The sequence below is a fragment of the Pongo abelii genome, chromosome 3, assembly GCF_028885655.2.
Source record: "Pongo abelii isolate AG06213 chromosome 3, NHGRI_mPonAbe1-v2.0_pri, whole genome shotgun sequence".
NCBI lineage: Eukaryota > Metazoa > Chordata > Mammalia > Primates > Hominidae > Pongo > Pongo abelii.
Window position 1 is genome coordinate 183,566,070 of NC_071988.2, and position 22,609 is coordinate 183,588,678.

Sequence of the window (22,609 nt, forward strand, 5' to 3'; positions counted from 1 at the left end):
AATATGGATATCTCCAAAAGCAGCTCTGAGAAAAGACCCTAGGTTCAACTAGTTTTGATTTGACAAGTGATCCCAGGAGGGACAAGTGTGAAAATGGGAAAAGTTAGACAATGGAAAGGAAAACTACAATAAAGGTAAGAGAAGAAGGGGGATGGATTCATGAGATTCATAACTATGGAAAAAAAGGACTGGATTCTAGTGTGGACCCCTTGAACAATGTTGAATGCCCCTCAGGAGCTTCCCATTGAGTGAGTGGGTAGCTGTGCTTCTTACCCACTGATCTGTGTCCCTCATTGGTTAATGACGATTCCCAAGGACATCAACTCCATGGCATATTAGGGCTGCCTTGAGTGTAGTTGATAAAGATTCTTGTGCAGTTAGATTGGGGCAAAAGTAATTGCAGTTTTGCCATTAAAAGTAAGTGCAAAGAAAAGCAATTATTTTGCACTAACCTAACTAATAAGTAAAATCTTAAGGAACAGTGGCAGAGAGACAAGCTTTGGGAGTAAGTAGCTATCAAGGGATATTCACCATAGATGAGGAGGCCTGTGTGGGCTATGGAGCAAGACATGAATACTGTCTGCTGTGGGGCCTCATGAGGCAAAAGCCTGAAATGATACATGACCAATACCATCCCCCAAGCAAGAGCCAATCTCCTAGATGACAATCAACTGAGAGTTTTAAATCAAAATTAAAAGAATAAAGAGTTGAAGAATATGAAGAAGGGAAACATATTCCTACCTGTCATCTTTTTAGGAGGGAAACTGTAGTTCTCAAAGTTTATCTTCAGAATTACCAGGAAGGTTTGTTAGAACACACGTTGTTCTATGCCCTACTTAGAGCTTCTGATTTGTAGCCACAGATGAGCCCTGAGAATATGCCTTTAAAACATGTCGCTGTTGCTCCTTGTGCATGAACCACAGTTTGGCAATCACTGAGCTAGGGTAACCCTCTAGCTTCTCACTCTCTCATTTATTAACTCACAGTAGGAGGAGAAGAGAGGGTGAAGGAGACCTCTTCCTGCTTTGTAGATCTCACTGTCTCACTTTCTAGATCTCTCTGCAGTCTGGCCAAGTTTAGCTAGGAAGGTTTACCACACCCAGTGCAGAGATTCCAGTGTTACCTATGACCAAATGAGGAAGTTGAATTATATGATGCAAGAAAGGAAGCTATTGTTGCCCTAGACTTAAGCTGGGTTTTCTAAATAATAGCTTTGTCAGTAATGAAGGTCATGCTTTGTATCTGTATATCTGGCTCTTGTGTCTTTCTTACAGATGTTTCCAAACTTTGAAGGAGAAAAATTGGGGTGTTCTATGTAGACATCTTGTAAAACCAACAAACAACAACCATTTTATGCAGAAGTTTTCTTATTTCAATAGAAAACACATCCACACAATATTATGTATGAGGGCTTAAATAATTTGAATGGGAGAGAAGTAACAGTGTACATACAGTTTTACTGTGAATATGGACAAGCTTTCTGCCCGGAGGGAAGTGTAAACAATGATGACTTTTAAAAATTTCAAACATTCTGTATCATAAGCTTCAGATCTAAAGATGATTTGCTTTATGTAAAAAGAAAAAGAAAAGCATGAAATGAAATCCACTGGTAGAGTCAAGCTACTTTGATTTATACATAGTATTTCTTCAGACAATGGCACAGAAGCACTTTCATATTTCAATAATCTAATTTTGCATTGTTTGCAAAGGAACAGGGCTATAGATAGACTTTTATTTGGCTTATGCTCTAGGATATTTAAATAGACTTTGAACTTCAAAAAGACTCTTTTACAAATTCCAATAACTTGTGGTATTTTCTGGGCTTGTTATGGTAATCAATGACATATTTTGTTTTTATTACAAATTGACAAATTGTTAAGATAAATATTTTAAATTCTGAAAGCCTGATTTTCTAAAGGTCTTTTTAACCTTTTCTAAAAGTGAATGAAAAATGTAAGATGAGTTAAACCAGTTTTAGAGATTTGTTGAATTCCATAAATGTGCTATTTGGTAGATAATTTGCATTTTCTTGCATTTTTATCCAGTATTATTCCTCATTCCCAACTACTGTTTGTTGTTGTTGACTTACAACACTTGAATAATCCCAAGTTTGTTATACTTCTTGACATAAAAAACATGCATTTAAAGTTCTTATGCCAAATACAAATCACCATAAAACCAAAGGAGAGGAACACACCAAAAAAGAGACAGTACCAATTTTAGGGCTGTGGTTTTGTAACTGATCCAACCATTTGTAGATATGTTATCATAAAGTGTCATTATTCTATTTTTTGTTTGGCAAAATATTTTGATATATCAGGAACTTTGTAAATAAGGTGGCTAGTTACCTAGTCGATATTTATTTTCCCCTTTCTTCTAGTTAACATAATCTTTATATTGTTGTGGGTGGTAATACATCACAGTCAGAGAAATATATTGTGCCATGTCTTTGCATTTAGGGAGGATCAGTGGAAGTTATCACTGGTGCTTTCATTAAAACTTTTTTAAAAAGTTCTGTCTCAGCCGTGTGCAGTGGCTCATGCCTGTAATCCTAGCACTTTGGGAGGCTGAAGCGGGTGAATCACAAGGTCAGGAGTTCAAGACTAGCCTGGCTAAGATGGTGAAACCCGTCTCTACTAAAAATAAAAGATAAAAAAATTAAAAAAATAGTCAGATGTGGTGGTAGGCACCTGTAATCCCAGCTACTGGGGAGGCTGAGGCAGAGAATTGCTTGAACCCGGGGGGCGGAGGTTGCAGGGAGCCAAGATCACGCCACTGCACTCCAGCCTGGGCAACAGAGAAAGACTCCATCTCAAAATAAATAAATAAATAAAAGTTCTTTCTCATGTGTCAGGTGTCATTTTCCCCTTTCTCCCTCTTCCTGTTTCCCTGTTGAAAGGTCTACAGAATTTCCACAGCCATTTTGAAGTTACAGGATGAGACTGAGGGTAGAAACTGTGTGCTAATCATAATAGAGGAAGCTTATGATATTGATGGCATTATAGATCTGCCATCCCCAAACCGCCCTATCTTGTCTTATTTTATGTGTTAGAAGAATACACTTGTATCTCCTTTGAGCCCCTGTCCTTTTGGGTCTATGTTACAGCAGTTAAAAGTTAATCCCTCACTGTTAAATATAAAATGAACTTTGAAACACACTTTTTGCCTTCCCTTGTTGATATAAATGCAGCAGAACAAATTTTTGACCAATGATAGTTGAATTTGATAAATCAGTGTTATTTTATACCTTATTTCTCCTTGTGGTTAAGACTAGAACTGGCAAATTAGATTAGGACATTTGGGCTGCTTAAAACCCTAGCAAACCTTAGTGGTCCACACAGTTCTTTATACAGACTTGACCTAACTAGAAACATTTTTTTAGAAACTGAAATTGCCAGCTGCTTTGAGAAAATGCTTTGAGGTATTGCATATCTTCCTCTCTAGTACCTCATTGTAGTAATATTTGATCCTTGGGAACAATTTTCATGTCACATTTATCATGTCCTCTCTTGTGTCCTTATCTCACACTTAGTGTGTAGTCTACTGTAATCACTCCCTTGTAAACGTATTTAACTTCTTCTCTCCTAACTATTCCCCCACTTACTCACCTGACAAACAAAACACTCGCTAAATCAGAATCTTTTTTCCTCTCATTGCCACTTTACAGTCAACCACAAGAGAAGGAAAACATACTTCATGAATACTCCAAGCTCTCCCCAACATACTAACTACATATTATTATTTCCATCACCCTCCTGCATTGCAAGATAATTATTCGACATATCTTCCTCTCCTCAAACCTCTAAAGCTATTACAAACTCTTCACTTTCAACCAATGGTATTATTCATTTCCCTGAAGAAACTTTAGGTAATGTAAAAAGGACGTCCTCATGCTCCTACATTGTGAATCTTTTCCCAAACAGTCTTGCTGCCTGTTTCAACAGAGGAACTATTCATCTTCCAAAGATCAGTCCGTCCTTCTGTGAATTAGATCACATCAATTTTAAATTTAATTGATTTGTTACTAGAATTATCCTTTTGGTCTTATAAATTACCTGCTTTTAATCTTTACTGGATTATTCCCATCAGCATAAAAGATGATCATATCTATAACTTTTATAAAATTCACTCCTTTGAATGCAGGCGCTTTGCAGCTACTGCAAAGTTCTCTCTTTACTTTCAGCAAATGTTCTCCTTTAAAAGAGTTAATGATAGAAGTGTTCTTGATTTTTTCACTTTCCTTTCTCTCTTGAATTGACTATAATCACAGTTTTATCACCAATACTTGGCAAAAGCTGGTCTTGGAAAGGTTAATAATTGCGCACAAGTACCGAAATCTAGTGCTTAAATTATACTCCTCATCTTGTTTGCCTTCTCAGCAATGATAATATCATTGGTTTTCTCTCCAAACCCCATCCCTTTCTGAAAATCTTTATACCAAGAAAGTCAGAGCAATTTAAATGTTATGGGACGTAATGGAAAGAAACTGGTTTTGCTCCCTGTGAGATATTGGTTCAGGGACCCTTGTACCTCAAAAAGGAAAAGCACTGGAGTTCAGCACAAGCAATCACTGCTAATATTGAATTCCTCTTGATTAATTCATAATGCTAAGGCTGATGGGGAGCACTCTGTTTCTGAGACCTCATTATTTCTTTATTTCCATATTCCATCTTCAGAAAAACCCGAGATCAGAGAGTAAGCAGTTCATTCATGGGAGGGGATGAAACAGGGAAGCTGCCTTTCACCAGTGCTGCTCAATGCAACCTTGCAACATAAAGCCCGCAGTTTGGCTCAAAGTCTCCTTAGTGGGTTTCCCAGCTGGAGCATGGCAAATGAGTAAGTTATGTAAGAAACCTACATCAGACATGAATGAAGAGCAGCAGCTCCTGAAGAGCAGCCGTTTAGAATAGTTGTCACACTTTACCACATATCACAGTTTCCTGAGAAGCTTTTCAAAATGCAAATTTCAAGTCAGACTTCCTGAGAGTGCTGGTGAAGTCCAGGGTTCTGCACTTGTGATTTTTCTTTTATGTGATTCTGATGCAGGTGAGGAACATGCACCATACACTCTAAAAACTACTAAGAACTCTTATATGGAAGATCTAGGACTGGGAGTGAGGATAAGAGATAAAAGACAGAATTAATTGCTAGCCAAAAATGAAATTGGAGACTCTCTCCCCCTAATGCTAAAAAAAAAAAAAAAAAAAAAAAAAAAAAAAGGGCAGGGCATTAATCTTGTTGAATAGGCGAACAGTCAGTAAGCATTTACCACAAAATAGAAGGTGAGGACCAGACGTGCAAGAATAATTTCCCCATGGATGCAGCATTTACATAGAGGGAGGAGCATCCTCAGCACAGACTTGTCTTACCCTCTCAAGATTGTGTATCAGCAGGTACAATTACTTTATATATGAAAGTCCATCTCCAAACATCTGAGGCCACTGGAAACACCATGAATCGACTTTGCATCTTGCCTGCTTTCTTCCCTGGTTTCATTGAGAGTTGGGTTCAAAGACTTGATTATGTCTAGATACCAACTGTATTTTCACCAGAAACCAAGAACTAGATCTGCTCCCCTGGAGTGTCGACAATAGTCAAATCAGATTACCCAATATTTTCGAACTTTTTGGCACATTTTATTAACTGATTTCCAGTACACGTGCTTCTCATCACAGGGTCCTCCTTCTCAGTCTTCTCCACTTGTTAACCTCAGATCCAAGGCTCAATCCTCTGACTTCATATCCATTTATACTTATTTCTAAAATGACCTAATTAAGCTCAGATTTACGACTTTCAATGCAATTTATACATATTGATATTATCTGAACATACAACTTTGGGCTTTCATGTTCCTCAATTGAATACTTGACATTTTCATCGATAATATAATTATATTTAACATGCTAAAATTTAATCTCACCCAATCTCAAAATGTGTTCCTTCTTCAAAGTAGTAAATGGCACACCCATATACCTGTTTCCTTCAAATTCCTTAGCATCATTTTTTAACTCTCTCTCACACTCACATGCTATTCCTCAGTGATACTGACAGAAGTACTTTTAAAATATATTCCAAATGTGACCACTTCTTTATAACTCCACCATTAAGACTATATTTTAAGCTACTGCTATCTCTTACTTGGACACTAAAATAGTCTTCAAACTATTCATTTATTTTAAAACAAATCAGAATGTGCTACTCTATATACTAAACACTTCGATAGCTTCCCCTTACACTTAGAATGGAAATCCAAATATTTACCTAAGTCCACAGGGCTCCATGTGATCTGCCCCAAGGCTACCTCTGCAAGCTCATTATCTGCCAATCTCCTCTAAATTCATGCCCATCACACTAGCCATCTTGCTGTTCCTACAGAAAGCCGTGTAAGTTTCTGCCTTCTTTTTATAAATCATAGAGTATATTAACATATACATTACAATAAACTATGGAAATGAAATATTTACTAATGAGTCATATGTGCAATCCTGTATTAATGCTAGTAAATAACTAAAATTTGAATTAAATCAGGAATGAAGAAAAGCTCTGATTGTAGGAGTGATATCAGCCCACCTGGTCAACATTCATAGACAGACATTAAATTAACCATCAAGAGTATAAAACTTGCTATACATGAATAACAGTAGTCTATATCATTAAAACAATCAATTAGATGATCTGCTTAAAATTTTTGTTTCTAAAATTTTTGTTTCTAAAATTTATGCTTAATATTCTAAACTAAAAAATAATGTAAATGTCTTGTGTTCTAATTTTCCAATTAAAATGAGTTACTCTAATATTTTATAACAAAAATAGTACTAATTTATAGTGCTTATTCACTTGGAAATTTTGTGTGTTTTTTTTTTACTTAAAAAACTTTTACGTTTTCAGTTGAGTCTCAAAACTTGAAATATTATTAGTACCTTGTAAAAACTCAAAAAATTGAAGGCTTACCCTTCCTAGTAAACTATGGTGCTCTTTGAATAGTTAGGGTAACAAAAATCACTTCTTACCGTTCACTTGGAAGATGTGAGTCTGATAGACTTGTTCATAGCCATCTGCATAGCAGGTGTAATTGCCCATGTGAGTTGTGGTAACCTTAGTAATATACAAGGACCCATCATCTCCAAAGTCCTATTAAAAATAAAATAAAACAACGTGTTTGCATTTTGAATTAATTGTAACAATTTCAATTTTTAAAAGGTGTATTCAGGTACAAAACAAATAGACTCAAATATTGTTTTAAAATTATCAAAATGAGCATTGTTGGGTGTATAAGCATAAAGGATCTGTAATTATAATTTTCTAACAATATGTTTTGTTTAAAAAGCATCATCTCACTCATAAATATAGCTTTTAAATATTTATTTGAAATGCATGTTTAATATATAAAGTAACTTAATTTCCACATATGTGTTCTAATTTAGTTCCCATTTTTTTTTGTTTCTTTTTTTTTTTCTTTTATTATTATTATTATTATACTTTAGGTTTTATGGTACATGTGCCCATTTTTAAGATTAGAACAGGCCAGGCACGGTGGCTCACACCTGTAATCCCAGCACTTTGAGAGGCCGAGGCAGGTGGATCACTTGATGTCAGGAGTTCAAGACCAGCCTGGCCAACACAGTGAAGTCATGTCTCTGCTAAAAATATGTAAATTAGCTGTGTGTGATGGCACACACCTGTAGTCCCAGTTAATCGGGAGGCTAAGGCAGGAAAATTGCTTGAACCTGGGAGGCAGGGGTTGCAGTGACTTGAGAACGTGCCACTGCACTCCAGCCTGGGCGACAGAGTGAGACTCTGTCTCTAAATAAATAAATAATTACAAATTAAAAAATAAAAAATGATTAGCACAGCTATAATGTGTTTTCTTCTTATTTATGGCTAAAACAATTACCTGTTAACTGCATTCTTCACACTGGTAGATATCTATTACTTGTATATTATTTATATATTTACCAATAAAAATAATTATTAAAGCAGTGTGATCTCAGTGATATTTATAGCCATAACATAGAATAACATTTATTTTCCAAGCCCAGATACCATCAACACATCTGAATACAATAAACATACCACTTCAAAATAGTGGAGATAGATGCATAACCATTTTGAAAAAAAAGAAAGAAAGAAAAAAATCTTGCACCATTAAAATCAAATCCATGAAGCACCTCCAGAACAGCAAAGACCAGAAAATTTTCTCTTCCATTATGGTAATGACTATTCTGGCAAAAATTGCCAAAATCAATCTTTTTTTCAGAATTCTGGAAATAGAGAAAGGTTCACAATAGCCCACAGAGTATTTATTCAAAAAGTGGCTGACTCTTAGTAAGAATGGCAAAATTTATGTGGCATTTTAACTTTACTTCCTCAACACCTCTCCACAGCTGCATGGTGGCTTGAACCAGCCTCCTTAAAACTATGCCAGCTATGAAAATTATCATCCTATAAGACACTGGAAGGGAAAGAGCAGGTCTGAAGCTCCTCCAAGACCTTATCCTGAGAGAATTGTACCTGTTGGATAGATTAGCAGCTCCTCGAAAACGTACATTTTCATGACTTCTTTTTATTTGAGCTTTGAGCAACACTTAAAGCTCACTCTGTGTAAAGAGCCCTACCCCTAATATCTTTTTTTTTTTTTTTCTTGTTTTTGAGACAGGGTTCCCAGGCTCTGGAGTGCAGTGACATGATCTTGGCTCACTGCAATCTCTGCCTCCCGGGTTCAATCAATTCTCCTGCCTCAGCCACTTGAGTAGCTGGGACCACAGGAGCACTCCATCACACCCGGTTAATTGTTGGTTTTTGTTTGTTTGTTTGTTTGTTTTTTGAGATGGAGTTTCACTCTTGTTGCCCAAGCTGGAGTGCAATGGCACAACCTCGTCTCACTGCAACCTCTGCTTCCTGGGTTCCAGTGATTCTCCTGCCTCAGCCTCCTGAGTAGCTGGGATTACAGGTGCTACAGGCTTGTGCCACCACGCCCGGCTAATTTTTTGTATTTTTAGTAGAAACAGGGTTTTACCATGTTAGCCAGGCTGGTCTTGAACTCCTGACCTCAGGTGATCAGGCTGCCTCAGCCTCCCAAAGTGCTGAGATTACAGGCATGAGCCACTACGCCCAGCTAATTTTTGTATTTTTTGCAGAGACAGGTTTTCACTATGTTGGCCAGGCTGAACTCAAACTCCTGGCCTCAAGTGACCCTCCTGCCTCAGCCACCCAAAGTGCTGGGATTATAGGAATCAACCACCACACCTGCCCCCTAAACTCTTTATTGAAATCAGGAAACAACAGCAGTTGTTTAACATTACTTTCTGCAACAGAGATACTAGTTGTAGATAGCAATAGTTTGACTAACAAACATTACAAGATAAACCTGAGGAACAGGTTCTCCGTAGAGAAGTTTGAAGAGTTACATATATTCCTAGGAGTCTAGAAGGCCACACAAATGTGCAGGACTGTGTGCATGCTCAGCAGAGATGTGTGAATCCCTATTCTCTCATCTCTAGCTGTACATAAGACTCTACACAAGCAGAAATTGAAGGCTAAGGCAGAGTTGTGAACTATATAGGAACACTCATACTGTAACACAAAACAGAGATAGGAGACCTCAACAAAGCCTGGGAGACTTACTGATGCAAGGCATTTAATTAAATCCCTGTTCAATCATTAGCTCACCACTAAGAGTGAATCCCAACAGCCACATACAGCACACCAAAGAAAAATAGGTAAATTCAACTTCATAAAAATTAAAATCTGCTGCTGCTCAAAAGACATCAAGAAAGTAAAGAGATACCCTATAGAAGAGAGGAAATATTTGAAAAAAATTTATCTGATAAGGATCTTCTATTCAGAATATATAAAGAGTAATTACAATTCAACAATCAAAAAACAAATAGGCTGGGCATGGTAGCTCACACCTGTAATCCCAACACTTTGGGGGCCAAGGCGGGCAGATCACCTGAGGTCAAGAGTTTGAGACCAGCCTGGCCAATATGGGGAAACCTCATCTCTACTAAAAACACAAAAATTAGCTGGGCACGGTGGCACATGCCTGTAATCCCAGCTACTCAGCAGGCTGAGGCATGAGAATTGCTTGAACCCGAGAGGTGGAGGTTACAGTGAGCCGAAATCGTGCCACTGCACTCCAGCCTAGGTGACAGAGGGAGACTCCATCTCAAAACAAAATAAAACAAATAGTCTGATTAAAATAATGGGTAGAGGATTCAAACGAACATTTCTCAAAAGATTTACAAATGAACAATAAGCACGTAAAAGCACGTTCAGCATTACTAGTCACTAAGGATATGCAAATAAAAACCTCAGTGAGATACTACATCATATGCTCTACATTGGTTAAAATTAAAAAAAAACAATTGCAAGTGTTGGAGAGGATGTGGAAAATTTGGAACCTTCACACATTGCTAGTGAGAATATTAAATGGTGCCTCTGCTTTGGATAACAGTTTGGCCACTCCTCAAAAAGCTAAACTAAGTTACTTAGGACTAGCAGTTCATTCTTATGTACATACCCCAAAGAACTGAAAACATGTCTAATACTAACTGTATGCAAATGTGCATAGCTATATACTATTGTATGCAAATGTATGCAAATGCACATAGCTATACTTATTACTCATAAAAGGCAAAAAGTGAAAACAACCCAAATGTCTATCAATGGATGAATGGATAAATAAAATGTACTATATCTATACAATGGAGTATTATTTGACAATAAAAAGGAATAAAGTACTGATATATACCGCAACATAAATAAACCTTTCTTTTCAGCCTTAGGGCCTTTGCATGAATCTTGAAATTAATATGCTAAGTGAAAGAAGTCAGACACCAAAAGCCACAAATTGTACGAGTCTAATTATATGACATGTCCAGAATGACCACATCCATAGACATAGAAGACAGATTTGTGGTAACCAGGGACTGAGGGAATGGGGGAGTGGGAAATAACTGTAAGTCTGAAGTCCTTTTTGGAGGGATGAAAATATTCTAAACTTCGACAGCCATGATGGCTGCACAATTTTGCTAATATACTAGAAAGCACTGAATTGCACACTTTGAATGGACTAATTTTACGGTTTGTGGAGAATATCAGAGTAAAGCTGTTGTTAAAATAAAATCTATATGGAATACTTAAATACAAAAAATAAATATGCCATAATAAAACTATATATATTCTTAGTTAATGAAATCTTCACTGAGTATGAAAAAATTAGAAATTAGAAATCAAAAAAGAAAGAATAATTGACATATTTATATGAAGAAGAAACACTCTTGCATTCCAAAACACTGCAATCAGTAACAGAAAGCTAATTAACCACAGATTATCAAGACAAAACTCAATGCATTTAATCTTTATTTATAAAGCAGTTATCTGTAAGCCAGATATTACTGTAAACACTTCACAAAAATGGACACATTTCATCTACATACTAAACCTAAAAAACAAGATCTATTAATATTCTCTTACTTTATAGCCGGGGATGCTAAGATGTCAAGTAAGCTACTAGTTCCACTTGGCCTCTAATTGGCAGAGCTAGGATTGGAAACCAGGTAGGTTTACTCCAGAGTCTGTGTTTCATGCTCCCACACCACACTGCCTTCCTTGTCAATCATAAGTTGAACTCAGGGATAAAGACAGGAAAAGGGAACAAAGAGGAAATTCGAGACAAAACGCTCAAAACAAAAGAGGTCAAATACACTACCAGGTTTGAAGAAAAAAGACTGGAAGTGTTTTGAGAGTGCATGTGTCATAGAAGAAAGGCTGGGTAGATCCACTGAAGTTCGAGTCAAAAGACAACATTGTGAAACATGTCAACCCCTGTATTTCCTCCTTTTCTCAGCTGCAGAGAATGAGGATATGAGGTGCTGGTACAGAAAATTATTTTTATTACCATTATTATTATTATCATTATTATACTTTAAGTTCTGGGGTACATATGCAGAATGTACAGATTTGTTACAAAGGTATACACGTGCCATGGTGGTTTGCTGCACCCATCAACTCGTCATCTACATTAGGTATTTCTCCTAATGCTATCCATCCCCTAACCCCCCACTCCCTGACAGACCCCAGTGTGTGATGTTCCCCGCCCTGTGTCCATGTGTTCTATTGTTCAACTCCCACTTATGAGTGAGAACATGCAGTGTTTGGTTTTCTGTTCTTGTGTTAGTTTGCTGAGAATGATGGTTTCCAGCTTCATCCATGTCCCTGCAAAGGACATGAAGTCATCCTTTTTTATGGCTGCATAGTATTCCATGGTGTATATGTGCCACATTTTCTTTATTCAGTCTATCATTGATGGGCATTTGGGTTGGTTCCAAGCCTTTGCAATTATTGTGAATACTGCTGCAATAAACATACATGAACATGTGTCTTTATAGTAGAATGATTTATAATCCTTTGGGTATAATCCAGTAATGGGATTGCTGGGTCAAATGGTATTTCTCGTTCTAGACCCTTGAGGAATCGCCACACTGTCTTCCACAATGGTTGAACTAATTTACACTCCCACTAACAGTGTAAAAGCATTCCTATTTCTCCACATCCTCTCCAGCTTTTTAAGTTGTAATTGGCAAATTTTGAATATACTTTACTATAAATAGTCTTAAAGATTTTTTTCCATATATTTACTCTGAGGATTTACCTTCTAAGAGTTTTTTGTTCATTGCCTCGTCCCAATTTTAATTTTGGGTTTAGAATTTTTCATGTTTATTTCTAAATTTTTAATGTGTTGCTCAGTTTTTAATTGTATATACAATATTTATCAATAAAAAGCAAGCATTTATCTTCACTTCATTTTTGTAAAATGTAAATAATTGTGTCAGCATCTTTTGGTAAAGAAACTGTTTTCCCTCTGAATTGTGATTTTTAAAAAATATTTATATCTTTAAAATATGATAGTATCCACTGACTTACCAATGTTGACATAATAGTACTCCAAAAGCATATCTTATATATTTCTGGCTTTACCTATATTTATGCTAGGTGAATTTCTGTTAAAAATAGCTTCCCTCAAACTGATACCCACTACGGATTTATTGAAAACAAGAACATGATTATGGAGCTATTGAATCTGACCTTGAAAATGATAAAAATCTTCTGACAGAGAAAAAAAGATCAGAGAAGAGAAAGAGGGAAAGAGATAAATGGGGGAAGAGGAGAAGGAGGAGGAGGAGTCAAGGCAGAAGGGATGAGGAGAGGGGAGGGAGAAGGGGAGGAAAGCGAGGGAAGGGGAAACATACTGTACACTCTGGCTGTCATACGGTTTAACTGAATATTTCCGTAATAACTCTCAATAAAATAGAAATCCTCAATATCATATTATATAAGATCAATCATACCTCATTTCTACAGCTCCCAGAGGAAACTGTCAGGGTGCCACTCTCACTGATTTGAGAGAAAGCCTTATGAGCTACACAATAGGAGAGGATTTGGAGCTTGAACCTCCACAAAAAGTAACTATTGATACAAACTCCATAATATAACTCCAGCCTTCACCACAGGCTACCATTAAAAACAGGGCTCATACAGACAGAACACTGTTAAGGAACTAAAATGCTAGATAAAAAGACAAAAGGCTGTACCCCACGTGAACAGTAAGCAGATATTTGACATGTTGTAGAGTATAATGGGGGGAAAGCCAAACTTTTGTAGAAATTAACTGAGAAAGATTAGAGTTAAGAGTATTTTAGAAAGATTTTGAGCAAAAAAATAATTACTGATGGCCAGAAAAATAACAGCAAGATATCTAGTCTGCATAACATAGACATAAATGCAGGGCAAGAACGTGTAAAATTCATTACAACCAGAAAATATCATGGAGACCAGATCACAACAAAGAATTCTTTCACTGGACAAGAATAACTAAAAACAATAGTGAAAATTCTGAATATACGTGAATGGCATTTGTGATTGTTTACATTCAAATGTGCAAAACTGTATATTCATATTTTAATGTATATTTTCAGATAATTCTTTTAAAATTTCTTTAAAACCTGAAATAAACCACTTTTCCATACGTTCTATGTAGCTACCTAGAGAATATAGTCTTTCCCTTTCTAGTATAATCAAGATTCCTTCACCCAATGATGTAAAAATTATCCAAGACTACAACTTTTGAAGTGTTTTATTGAAATCTGTGTTATTCCATAACACCAAATCTCTTTTAGTTATAATGCCCTTCTTTCTAAATTACCATATCTAAATTACCATTACCATTTCTAAGGTATATTTGTTGGTTCATGTTTTTATCTCTTTCCTCTAAATGGAATTAAAATATTCCAGCCAAAATTTTCTTTAATAAACAATTTTATAAACTCCTTTTCAGGCAGCTTTTTGAATGACCTAGACTTTAACTAATCCTCTTATCAGTTTGAATAAAGCATAGATCTTTTCAATACATTTAAAATAAAACAGCATATTTCAGTATATTTAAAATAAATAAATATTTATTGAGCATGTAAATATGTCGAGTGCTATGCTGAACAATTTAAATGAAACATGAAATTTTATCATTTAAACAACTTCACAAAAAAGGTCCCATCATTAATCCCATTTTGAAGATAAGAAAACTAAAATATACCGATGTTGAGTAACTTGGTTGAGGTCACCAAACAAGGTGAGGGGTCTCAGATTAACATCCAAATAGACTGCAGAATTTAGCTGTTCTTGTTATATAATTCTTAACACATTCTCTTTTTTTCAGGATTCTCCATTAATCTTAGCCAAGCCTCAAAATTATGTTTTGAGTTTTGTTATATGTATAAAGACATATCAAACCTACTCTTTACCTCCATCCTGATACAGCATTTCTGATATTTTATTTTCTCAGCAGTTTTCTAATCTTAAATAGATCAAAACAAATGTATGATGTTGAGGCTCAGCCATGGTTGAGAGTTATGGCCTAAGAACAGACACTCTGAATTCAGGGACAAAATCTTGCACTTATTCTGAACCCCTGTTACACCTTTATAATCTTACTGCCAATGGACACTCCATAAATATTTCCTCAGAGATTAAATCTTTATGAGCCTCTACACCATTACAGAGTTGCCTTACGGCATTGATGTCTGGAAAGAGTTGACAAGAAAAAAACACAAAATCATTTATTTTGTTGAGTTGATTGTGTATATATTTTTCAATATATACACAAAGTGCAAATGGAAACTTTGGAAAAAATAACATCTGTAGCACATATGTAAAATTGCGAAAATTTTTCTGGCAACTACCAATTGATTATAATCAATTATGTAAGAGTAACAAAACATTTAATAACATACAGATGATGAGCACTGATTAATCAGAATGTACAAGGCAGTAAAAACCAGGTATTGATTATATCAGTACATAACAGCTGAATTTCTGGCCTATATTTAACCACAGGTTTTTAACCATATTGTTTAGATTGCTTCAATATAAAAGATGTTTCATCTGTTATAAAATGGTAAATTTTAAATGTTAGCCCACTTTCTTTTTCATATTATGTTCCTCCTTATAGCTGTAAATTGTATGGTACCAATATTATTTGCACTTTAAATACAGTTTTCTGTATAAAATATGTTTTGATATACACTGACATTAAAGTAACTTATTTTCAAATTCTGAGTTTTCTAGTATATGTTTTTAATTTGCAATACTGTAAAAGCTATTTTCCTAGCTTTTTATGTATACAAAATATATTTTCATAAAATAACAATAAAATAAATTTAAGCAAACTTCTACATATTGAGATTGACTAAAGCAATATTATCTCACAGTAGACAAGATTTTCTAGAAACTATGGATTTTTCTCAGTAGCCTATTTACTAACATACTTAATATAGAATCAGTAAATAACATTGTGAAAATAATAAATTAAATAATATGTTTAATTTGGTAAATACATCATTTTAAAAACTGCTTTCCCTAAAGTAAATCGTTTTATGAATCAATTTAAAATTGATTTAAATATGCAATAGAAAAGAAATGTCAACTAAGATGGATTGAAACTATTTTTTAAAATTATTAAGCAAACAAAAATAAAACAGCTGCGTTCTCTGGTATGAAGGCAAAACCAAAATGATGAGAACTTTGTGTAAAAATATTATTAGATAATAAATGTAAAATAATTAAATTAATTATATTTTATTAAACTTAAGAAAATAATCCTGAAAAAAGGTTCTAATATCTTCAAATTAATTGATATGTTCTCTTCTTGACCACACTTCTCAGAATTCCTTATTGTTAGCATAATAATTTAGGAATAACTACATCTCAGAATAATCAGGGAAAAGGGGAACATTAATGAAAATCCCTACAAGTTCTAAATGGTTGTTGAGGTTCACAAAGTTTTATAAATGTGGTTTGGAATACAATGCAATTCGTTAAAAGTAAAAGGGTCTTAGAAATATGGAAGTTTCTACAGTCACTCTTGAAAAAGTTTTGAATGGAGTAAAATGAGCTGCAGGTATTTCTCCTGTTAGAATAAAAAGAAGACACACCCTTCGCCCAAGAATAAAAAAAAGACATATCCTTCGCCCACTTTTTGATGGGGTTGTTTGTTTTTTTCTTGTAAATTTGTTTGAGTTCTTTGTAGATTCTGGATATTAGCCCTTTGTCAGATGAGTAGATTGCAAAAACTTTCTCCCATTCTGTAGGTTGCCTGTTCACTCTGATGGTAGTTTCTTTTGCTGTGCAGAAGCTCTTTAGTTTAATTAGATCCCATTTGTCAATTTTGGCTTTTGTTGCCATTGCTTTTGGTGTGTTAGACATGAAGTCCTTGCCCATGCCTATGTCCTGAATGGTATTGCCTAGGTTTTCTTCTAGGGTTTTATGGTTTTAGGTCTAACATTTAAGTCTTTAATCCATCTTAAATTAATCTTTGCATAAGGTGTAAGGAAGGGATCCAGTTTCAGCTTTCTACATATGGCTAGTCAGTCTTCCCAGCACCATTTGTTAAATAGGGAATCCTTTCCCCATTTCTTGTTTTTGGCAGGTTTGTCAAAGATCAGATAGTTGTAAGCTGGAAACAATCATTCTCAGCAAACTATCACAAGGACAAAAAACCAAACACCGCATGTTCTCACTCATAGGTGGGAATTGAACAATGACAACACTTGGACACAGGAAGGGGGACATCACACAACGGTGCCTGTTGTGGGGTGGGGGGAGGGGGGAGGGACAGCATTAGGAGATATACCTAATGTAAATGACGAGTTAATGGGTGCAGCAGACCAACATGGCACATGTATACATATGTAACAAACCTGCACATTGTGCACATGTACCCTAGAACTTAAAGTATAATAAAAAATATATATATAAAATAAAAAATAAATAAATACAAAAAAAAGAATAAAAAGAAGACAAGCAGAAGAAGCCTATGGCAGTTGTCCTGAGTAGATACTTGTACAATATGTAGACCCAATGCAATAGGTTATGGAGTGTTTATAGGTTATGAAAAGCTACACAAAAGGGGTAAGAGGTGTCCCTCAAATTCTAGTGTGGAGAAGGTAAAGGAAAGTAGATTAGGCAAAATGAGAATAGTAGTATTTGTAACAATAGCTATAAGAGATCACAAAAGGATCACAAATACAACATACAACATGAACAATATTCATTGAGAACATGATAACAGTTTATTGAAAGGTATTAAAGAGTATCTTACTCAGTGGAAAAACATGAATAGAACTCAACATTTTAAAGGTATCAATTATTTCTAAATTAATCCAAAATCTCAACACAACTTCAATTAATAAAAATCAACTTGTTGGCTGGGCACAATAGTTCATGGCTGTAATCCCAGCACTTTGGGAGGTCGAGGCGGGTAGATCAACTGAGGTCAGGAGTTTGAGACCAGCCTGGTCAACATGGCAGAACTCCATCTCTACTAAAAATACAAAAATTAGCTGGGTGTGGTGGCGTGCACCTGTAATCACAGCTACTTGGGAGGCTGAGACAGGAGAATAGCTTGAACCCAGAAGGCAGAGATTGCAGTGAGCCAAAATTGCTCCACTGCACTCCAGCCTCAGTGACAGAGTGAGACCCTGTCTCAAAACAAACAAAAAAAAACACATTTTTGAGGAAATCGAAAGTCGATTTAGATTTGTGAGACAGTGTAATAGAGCATGAAAAGCCAAGACAATCCTGAAACAGAAAGAGAAAACAAAGATGATTTCCCTCTACCATATATCAAGACTCATCTACAAGATTAAAACTAAGATGAAGTGGTGTATTAAGATAAAGTGTCTCTGGAAACAACCAATATTCTCAGCTCTCCCTTCTTTCTCTGTCCCAAGAATTAGATAAATGACAAGTATATAGATGATAGACAGATAGCCATGTCACATTTATGATATGTGACAGACATAGCAAGGCAAATTAGTAGAGAAAGACTGGCCTATTAAGTATACAGGGCTGAAGCAACTAGGTAAGTTTAGCCATATAGAAAATTCTGAACTGGACTTCTACCTCACAGCATACACAAAAATCAAGAGCAAAGGAAACAGTACATATATGTAAAAGACAGAACTTTAAATATTTTTGTATAAAATGTAAGAAAATATCTTTATAATCTCAGGTATTTGGATATTGGATGACATTTTAAATTGAGAGACAAAATGAAGAAATCATTTTAAAAGTAATTTACAAATTAAACTGTCAAAATTAAGAATTCTTATTTGTAAAAATACATTATCAAAAAAATGAAACTACAAGCCATAATTGTACAAAGCAACCCATTATCTGTAACTGATAAAGGGAAAAACAAAAGACTAACAATTCAATAGAAAAATGAAGATGTGAAAAGTCATGTCCTGAAAATGAAATCACAAATATCACTTATTTGTAAAAAGATGTTCAATATCACTACTAATCACTAAATCATTAAAATTAAATTTACTGCAACAACGAAACCATTTAAACATCTATTAGATTTACAAAACTAAAATGCCTAATCCCAAGTGCTGACTGATATGTAGAGCAATGAAAAGTCTCATAAACTCAGTGAAATTGTAAATTGGCAAAACCAATCTGTAAAATATAAACTCAAATATGAGCATATTCTACAACTCAGACATATGAATGTACATACATAAATTTTGCTATAGTAATGTTTATAGCATCATTTTTAATAATAAAAATCTGGAAGTAACACCAAGTACAACAGATTAATCACACAACACAATCATGGTGAATAATAAAAACACTGCTTTTATAAAACCACTATTCCGAGTGTTTTAAATATCTGCAGAAAACCACTATTCCAAGTGTTTTAAATATATGCAGAGTCAGATTTGCCATGAAGCTAATAACGTCCAAGTTTATTAAGAGCTCCTCATTTGGACAAGCCCTTTCCAAAGATCTGATAGCAGCTTTGCAATGTGTGTATATGGCCATATATTTCTGTAAAATTTGCAAATATATTTAAGATTTGCTGTAATTTCTTTTCTCTTTGGAAATAAACATCCATTTACATAGCTAATTGTTATTTATAATTTGTATTCTTTCTCCAAAATGTAGGTGACATTGTGCCCATGTACTCCAGAACTTAAAGTATAATAATATAAAAATAAAATAAAAATAAAATTCAAGACAACTCATATAACCTTGGATCATTCCTATCTATATTATTTACGTATTGACAATGCCATATTTACACATAAAGAAACAAATTTCAGAAAGTTTAAGTAACTTCCCTATGATGGTTATTAAGTTCACAGTACAAAATTCAAAACTAGGTCACCTAGCTCTACATTTCACGCTCTGAAATTCCATATTTACATAGCTACAGACATCAACATGAATGTATCCCCAAGCACAATGTCAATAAACACACACACACACAAACAGTATGCCTCCATTTATGTAGCATCCAAAAACAGTCAAAAATAAGCTGTATGTCTTAGGGATGTATACATTTATGGTAAAAATATGAAGAGCAGCAAACAAAGGGTTAACATATAATTCACAGTAGGAGTCATGCGCAGGAGAAGAAGGAGAGTGTAATGAAGAGAAGCCTACAGGAGGCTTCAGATTCATCGGTAAGGGCATATTTTCTAAATGGTTGCAAAGTCTAGATGTATCCTTTTTTTTTAATTGTAAGTGACCTACATAAACCGTTGGGTTTGTATAATACTGAAATGCAATAAAAACTGAGTTAGTAAAAAAATCAAAGCAAGCTTTACATAAGTATCTCAAAGTAAATAACTTCCCCTATGTGTACGCAGAATATCCCAGTTTCTTGTTTCCTAAATCAACTTGGATTGTACTCCTTAAAAATTAATGCAAAAAAATCTCATTTAGATTTTAAACTATATTAGTCATGTTTTGAAAGTGAATACAATTTTATTTTGGTTTCATCAAAAATATTCATAATCGAATGGCCCAAAAAACCTAAAATCCTGGTAACTCTTGTACCATTAGTAAACGAATACACATTCCAGACTTCTGGCTTTATCTTGGGATATAAATGGAAAGAGTTTCTATCCAAACAATGAGATGAAGCTAAATAATCTACACAATAATTTCTTTCTGGAATCAATCTGAGTGCTAACTTTGCAGATCAACTGACTATCCTCAAATCCCGGGAACCCTTGTGCCTCTAGAAAGAGACAAGACACCTGCAATTATTCACCTACACTAGGGCATTGGAAGAAAACAAGGCACCATACAAGTAGGTACAAAAAAAATCAACTAAGTTTTTAAAAATAGCTTAAAAGCTGAACTTGCACAAGTTGTGAGAGTATAAAACCCTGGGAGCACAGACATAGAGAACAGTCACTTTTGAAGCCTCTTCTTAATGGACTTCACAATTTGCTCTTCGGAAAGACTGGGGGCAGGAGAGGCATTCCTCATGATACAGGCCTGGTGTTGAGTAACAGCTGATGCTGAGGTGAGAAACAAAACAAAACAAAACAAAAAAACAATTCTTACCTGCATCCTTTCCCCTAGTGACACAAAGTCTTAAATAGCTGGAAAAAAAAAAAAAAAAAAAAAGGCAGCCAATCCTGTCCCTTTCAAAACACGGGTGAAAACCCACTGAGTTTTTAAAAAGAGAAAGACCTTCCTTGTTCCAGAAAATTTAAAATACCCTTACCAATGTGAACAAGGTAGGAACACTGAGAAAATTCTGCTCAACAGGCTCAGAGGCATATAACTACCTAAGGTTGATACTGAGTGAAAAAATGTGTAATACCCCCTTGTCCCGCACCACCCATGCTTGCAAAGAACCAACAAACAGGCAAGAGCAAACTACCCCTGGTAGAGGGACAAGAGCATGAGAAACAACTTCTCTTGGGTGCAGGCTCACAGGGAACACTTAAAACTGAGGATAGACCAGGCACAATCAAGAATTTGATCAATTAATACAGCTCCCACCACAAGCACAAAGTAACACTAAAGGAATAAGTACATTGTAATCACAGTGGCTAACAAAACCAAAACAAGCTTAACTTCTCAATAAAGATCTCCCAGAAAAAGAGGCATGCCTACTTCCAGGCATAAACACTTTAAACTTGGTCTCCACTACCTTGCACAGAATATGTACATTTCAACTAAAAATTATGAGACAAAATAGAAAGAAAAAATCATAGGCTGTTAAGAGACAAAACAATCAATGGAACTAATCTCAAATATAATCCTATTGTTGAAAAAATTAGAAAGTGGATTTAAAATAACTATGATTAATATGTTAATATTTCTAGTGGAAAGACCTGAAGAAATCCATGAATGGATGGGTAATGTTAGCAGAGAAATGGAAAAAGCAAAAAAGTGTTGAAGGACATGCTATAAATAAATAAGACACACACAGAAAACAAAAAGCGTGTGCGCGCGCATGCACACACACACACATACACAGAGAGAGACAGTGAAAGAGAGAGAGAGAGAGAGGATTAATGCATTAATGCCCTTATCAGTAGTCTTGACACACTGAAGAAAAGACTCAGTGAGCCTGAATATAGGTGAATGGACATTATTGAAACTGAAACACAAAGGGCAAATTAGTAGGAAAAAAATAGAATAGGGTATCCAAAAGAAATCAGTCAATATCAGTCTAAAATACGTACAATGGGAATCACCAAAAGAGGGAAAATAGAGATTAGAATATTTGAGATTAGAGATCAGAACTTCTTAAATTCTTAAAAAATAATTAATATTTTAAAAAGCCAGAAATATATTTATACTACAGGGGACCAAAGATAAAGAGAAATGTTTGATTTCCAGAAAAAAGACACACATTACATAAAAAAGGGCAAATGTAAAAATTACAACAGGCTTCTTATCAGAATGTTTGAAAGTCATAAGACAATAAAGACTGACATCTTTAAACTGCTAGGGTATGGATGAAGCAGGGGGTGGGGAGAATTAAGGAACTGTCAGCCCATAATGTCATATACAGCAAAAGTACCTCTGTAGTACGAGAGAAAATCAAATTTTGTTCAGCCAAAAACTGAGAATTCATTAACAGCAAATCTGCATTGTGAGAAATCCTACAGGAAACTCTTCAGGAAGAAGGAATGTAATACCAGAAAGAGAGTTGGATGTGTACAAATAAATAACAACTTCACTTTTTGGTATATTTATAATTTACTATATTAAACAAAAAAAGGTAGTTGTGTAC

General features: G+C 35.0%; 1 protein-coding gene across 2 annotated transcripts in view; it reads right to left on the reverse strand.

Moving 5' to 3' along the window:
* FSTL5 (follistatin like 5) overlaps positions 1 to 22,609 on the reverse strand; it is an 807,547-nt gene that overhangs the window by 196,908 nt on the left and 588,030 nt on the right. For both annotated transcript variants that reach the window (XM_024246010.2, XM_054554669.1), the window contains one exon: positions 7,011 to 7,131. In XM_024246010.2, coding sequence (XP_024101778.1) covers positions 7,011 to 7,131 — 121 coding nt within the window. The remainder of the gene's footprint in view (positions 1 to 7,010; positions 7,132 to 22,609) is intronic.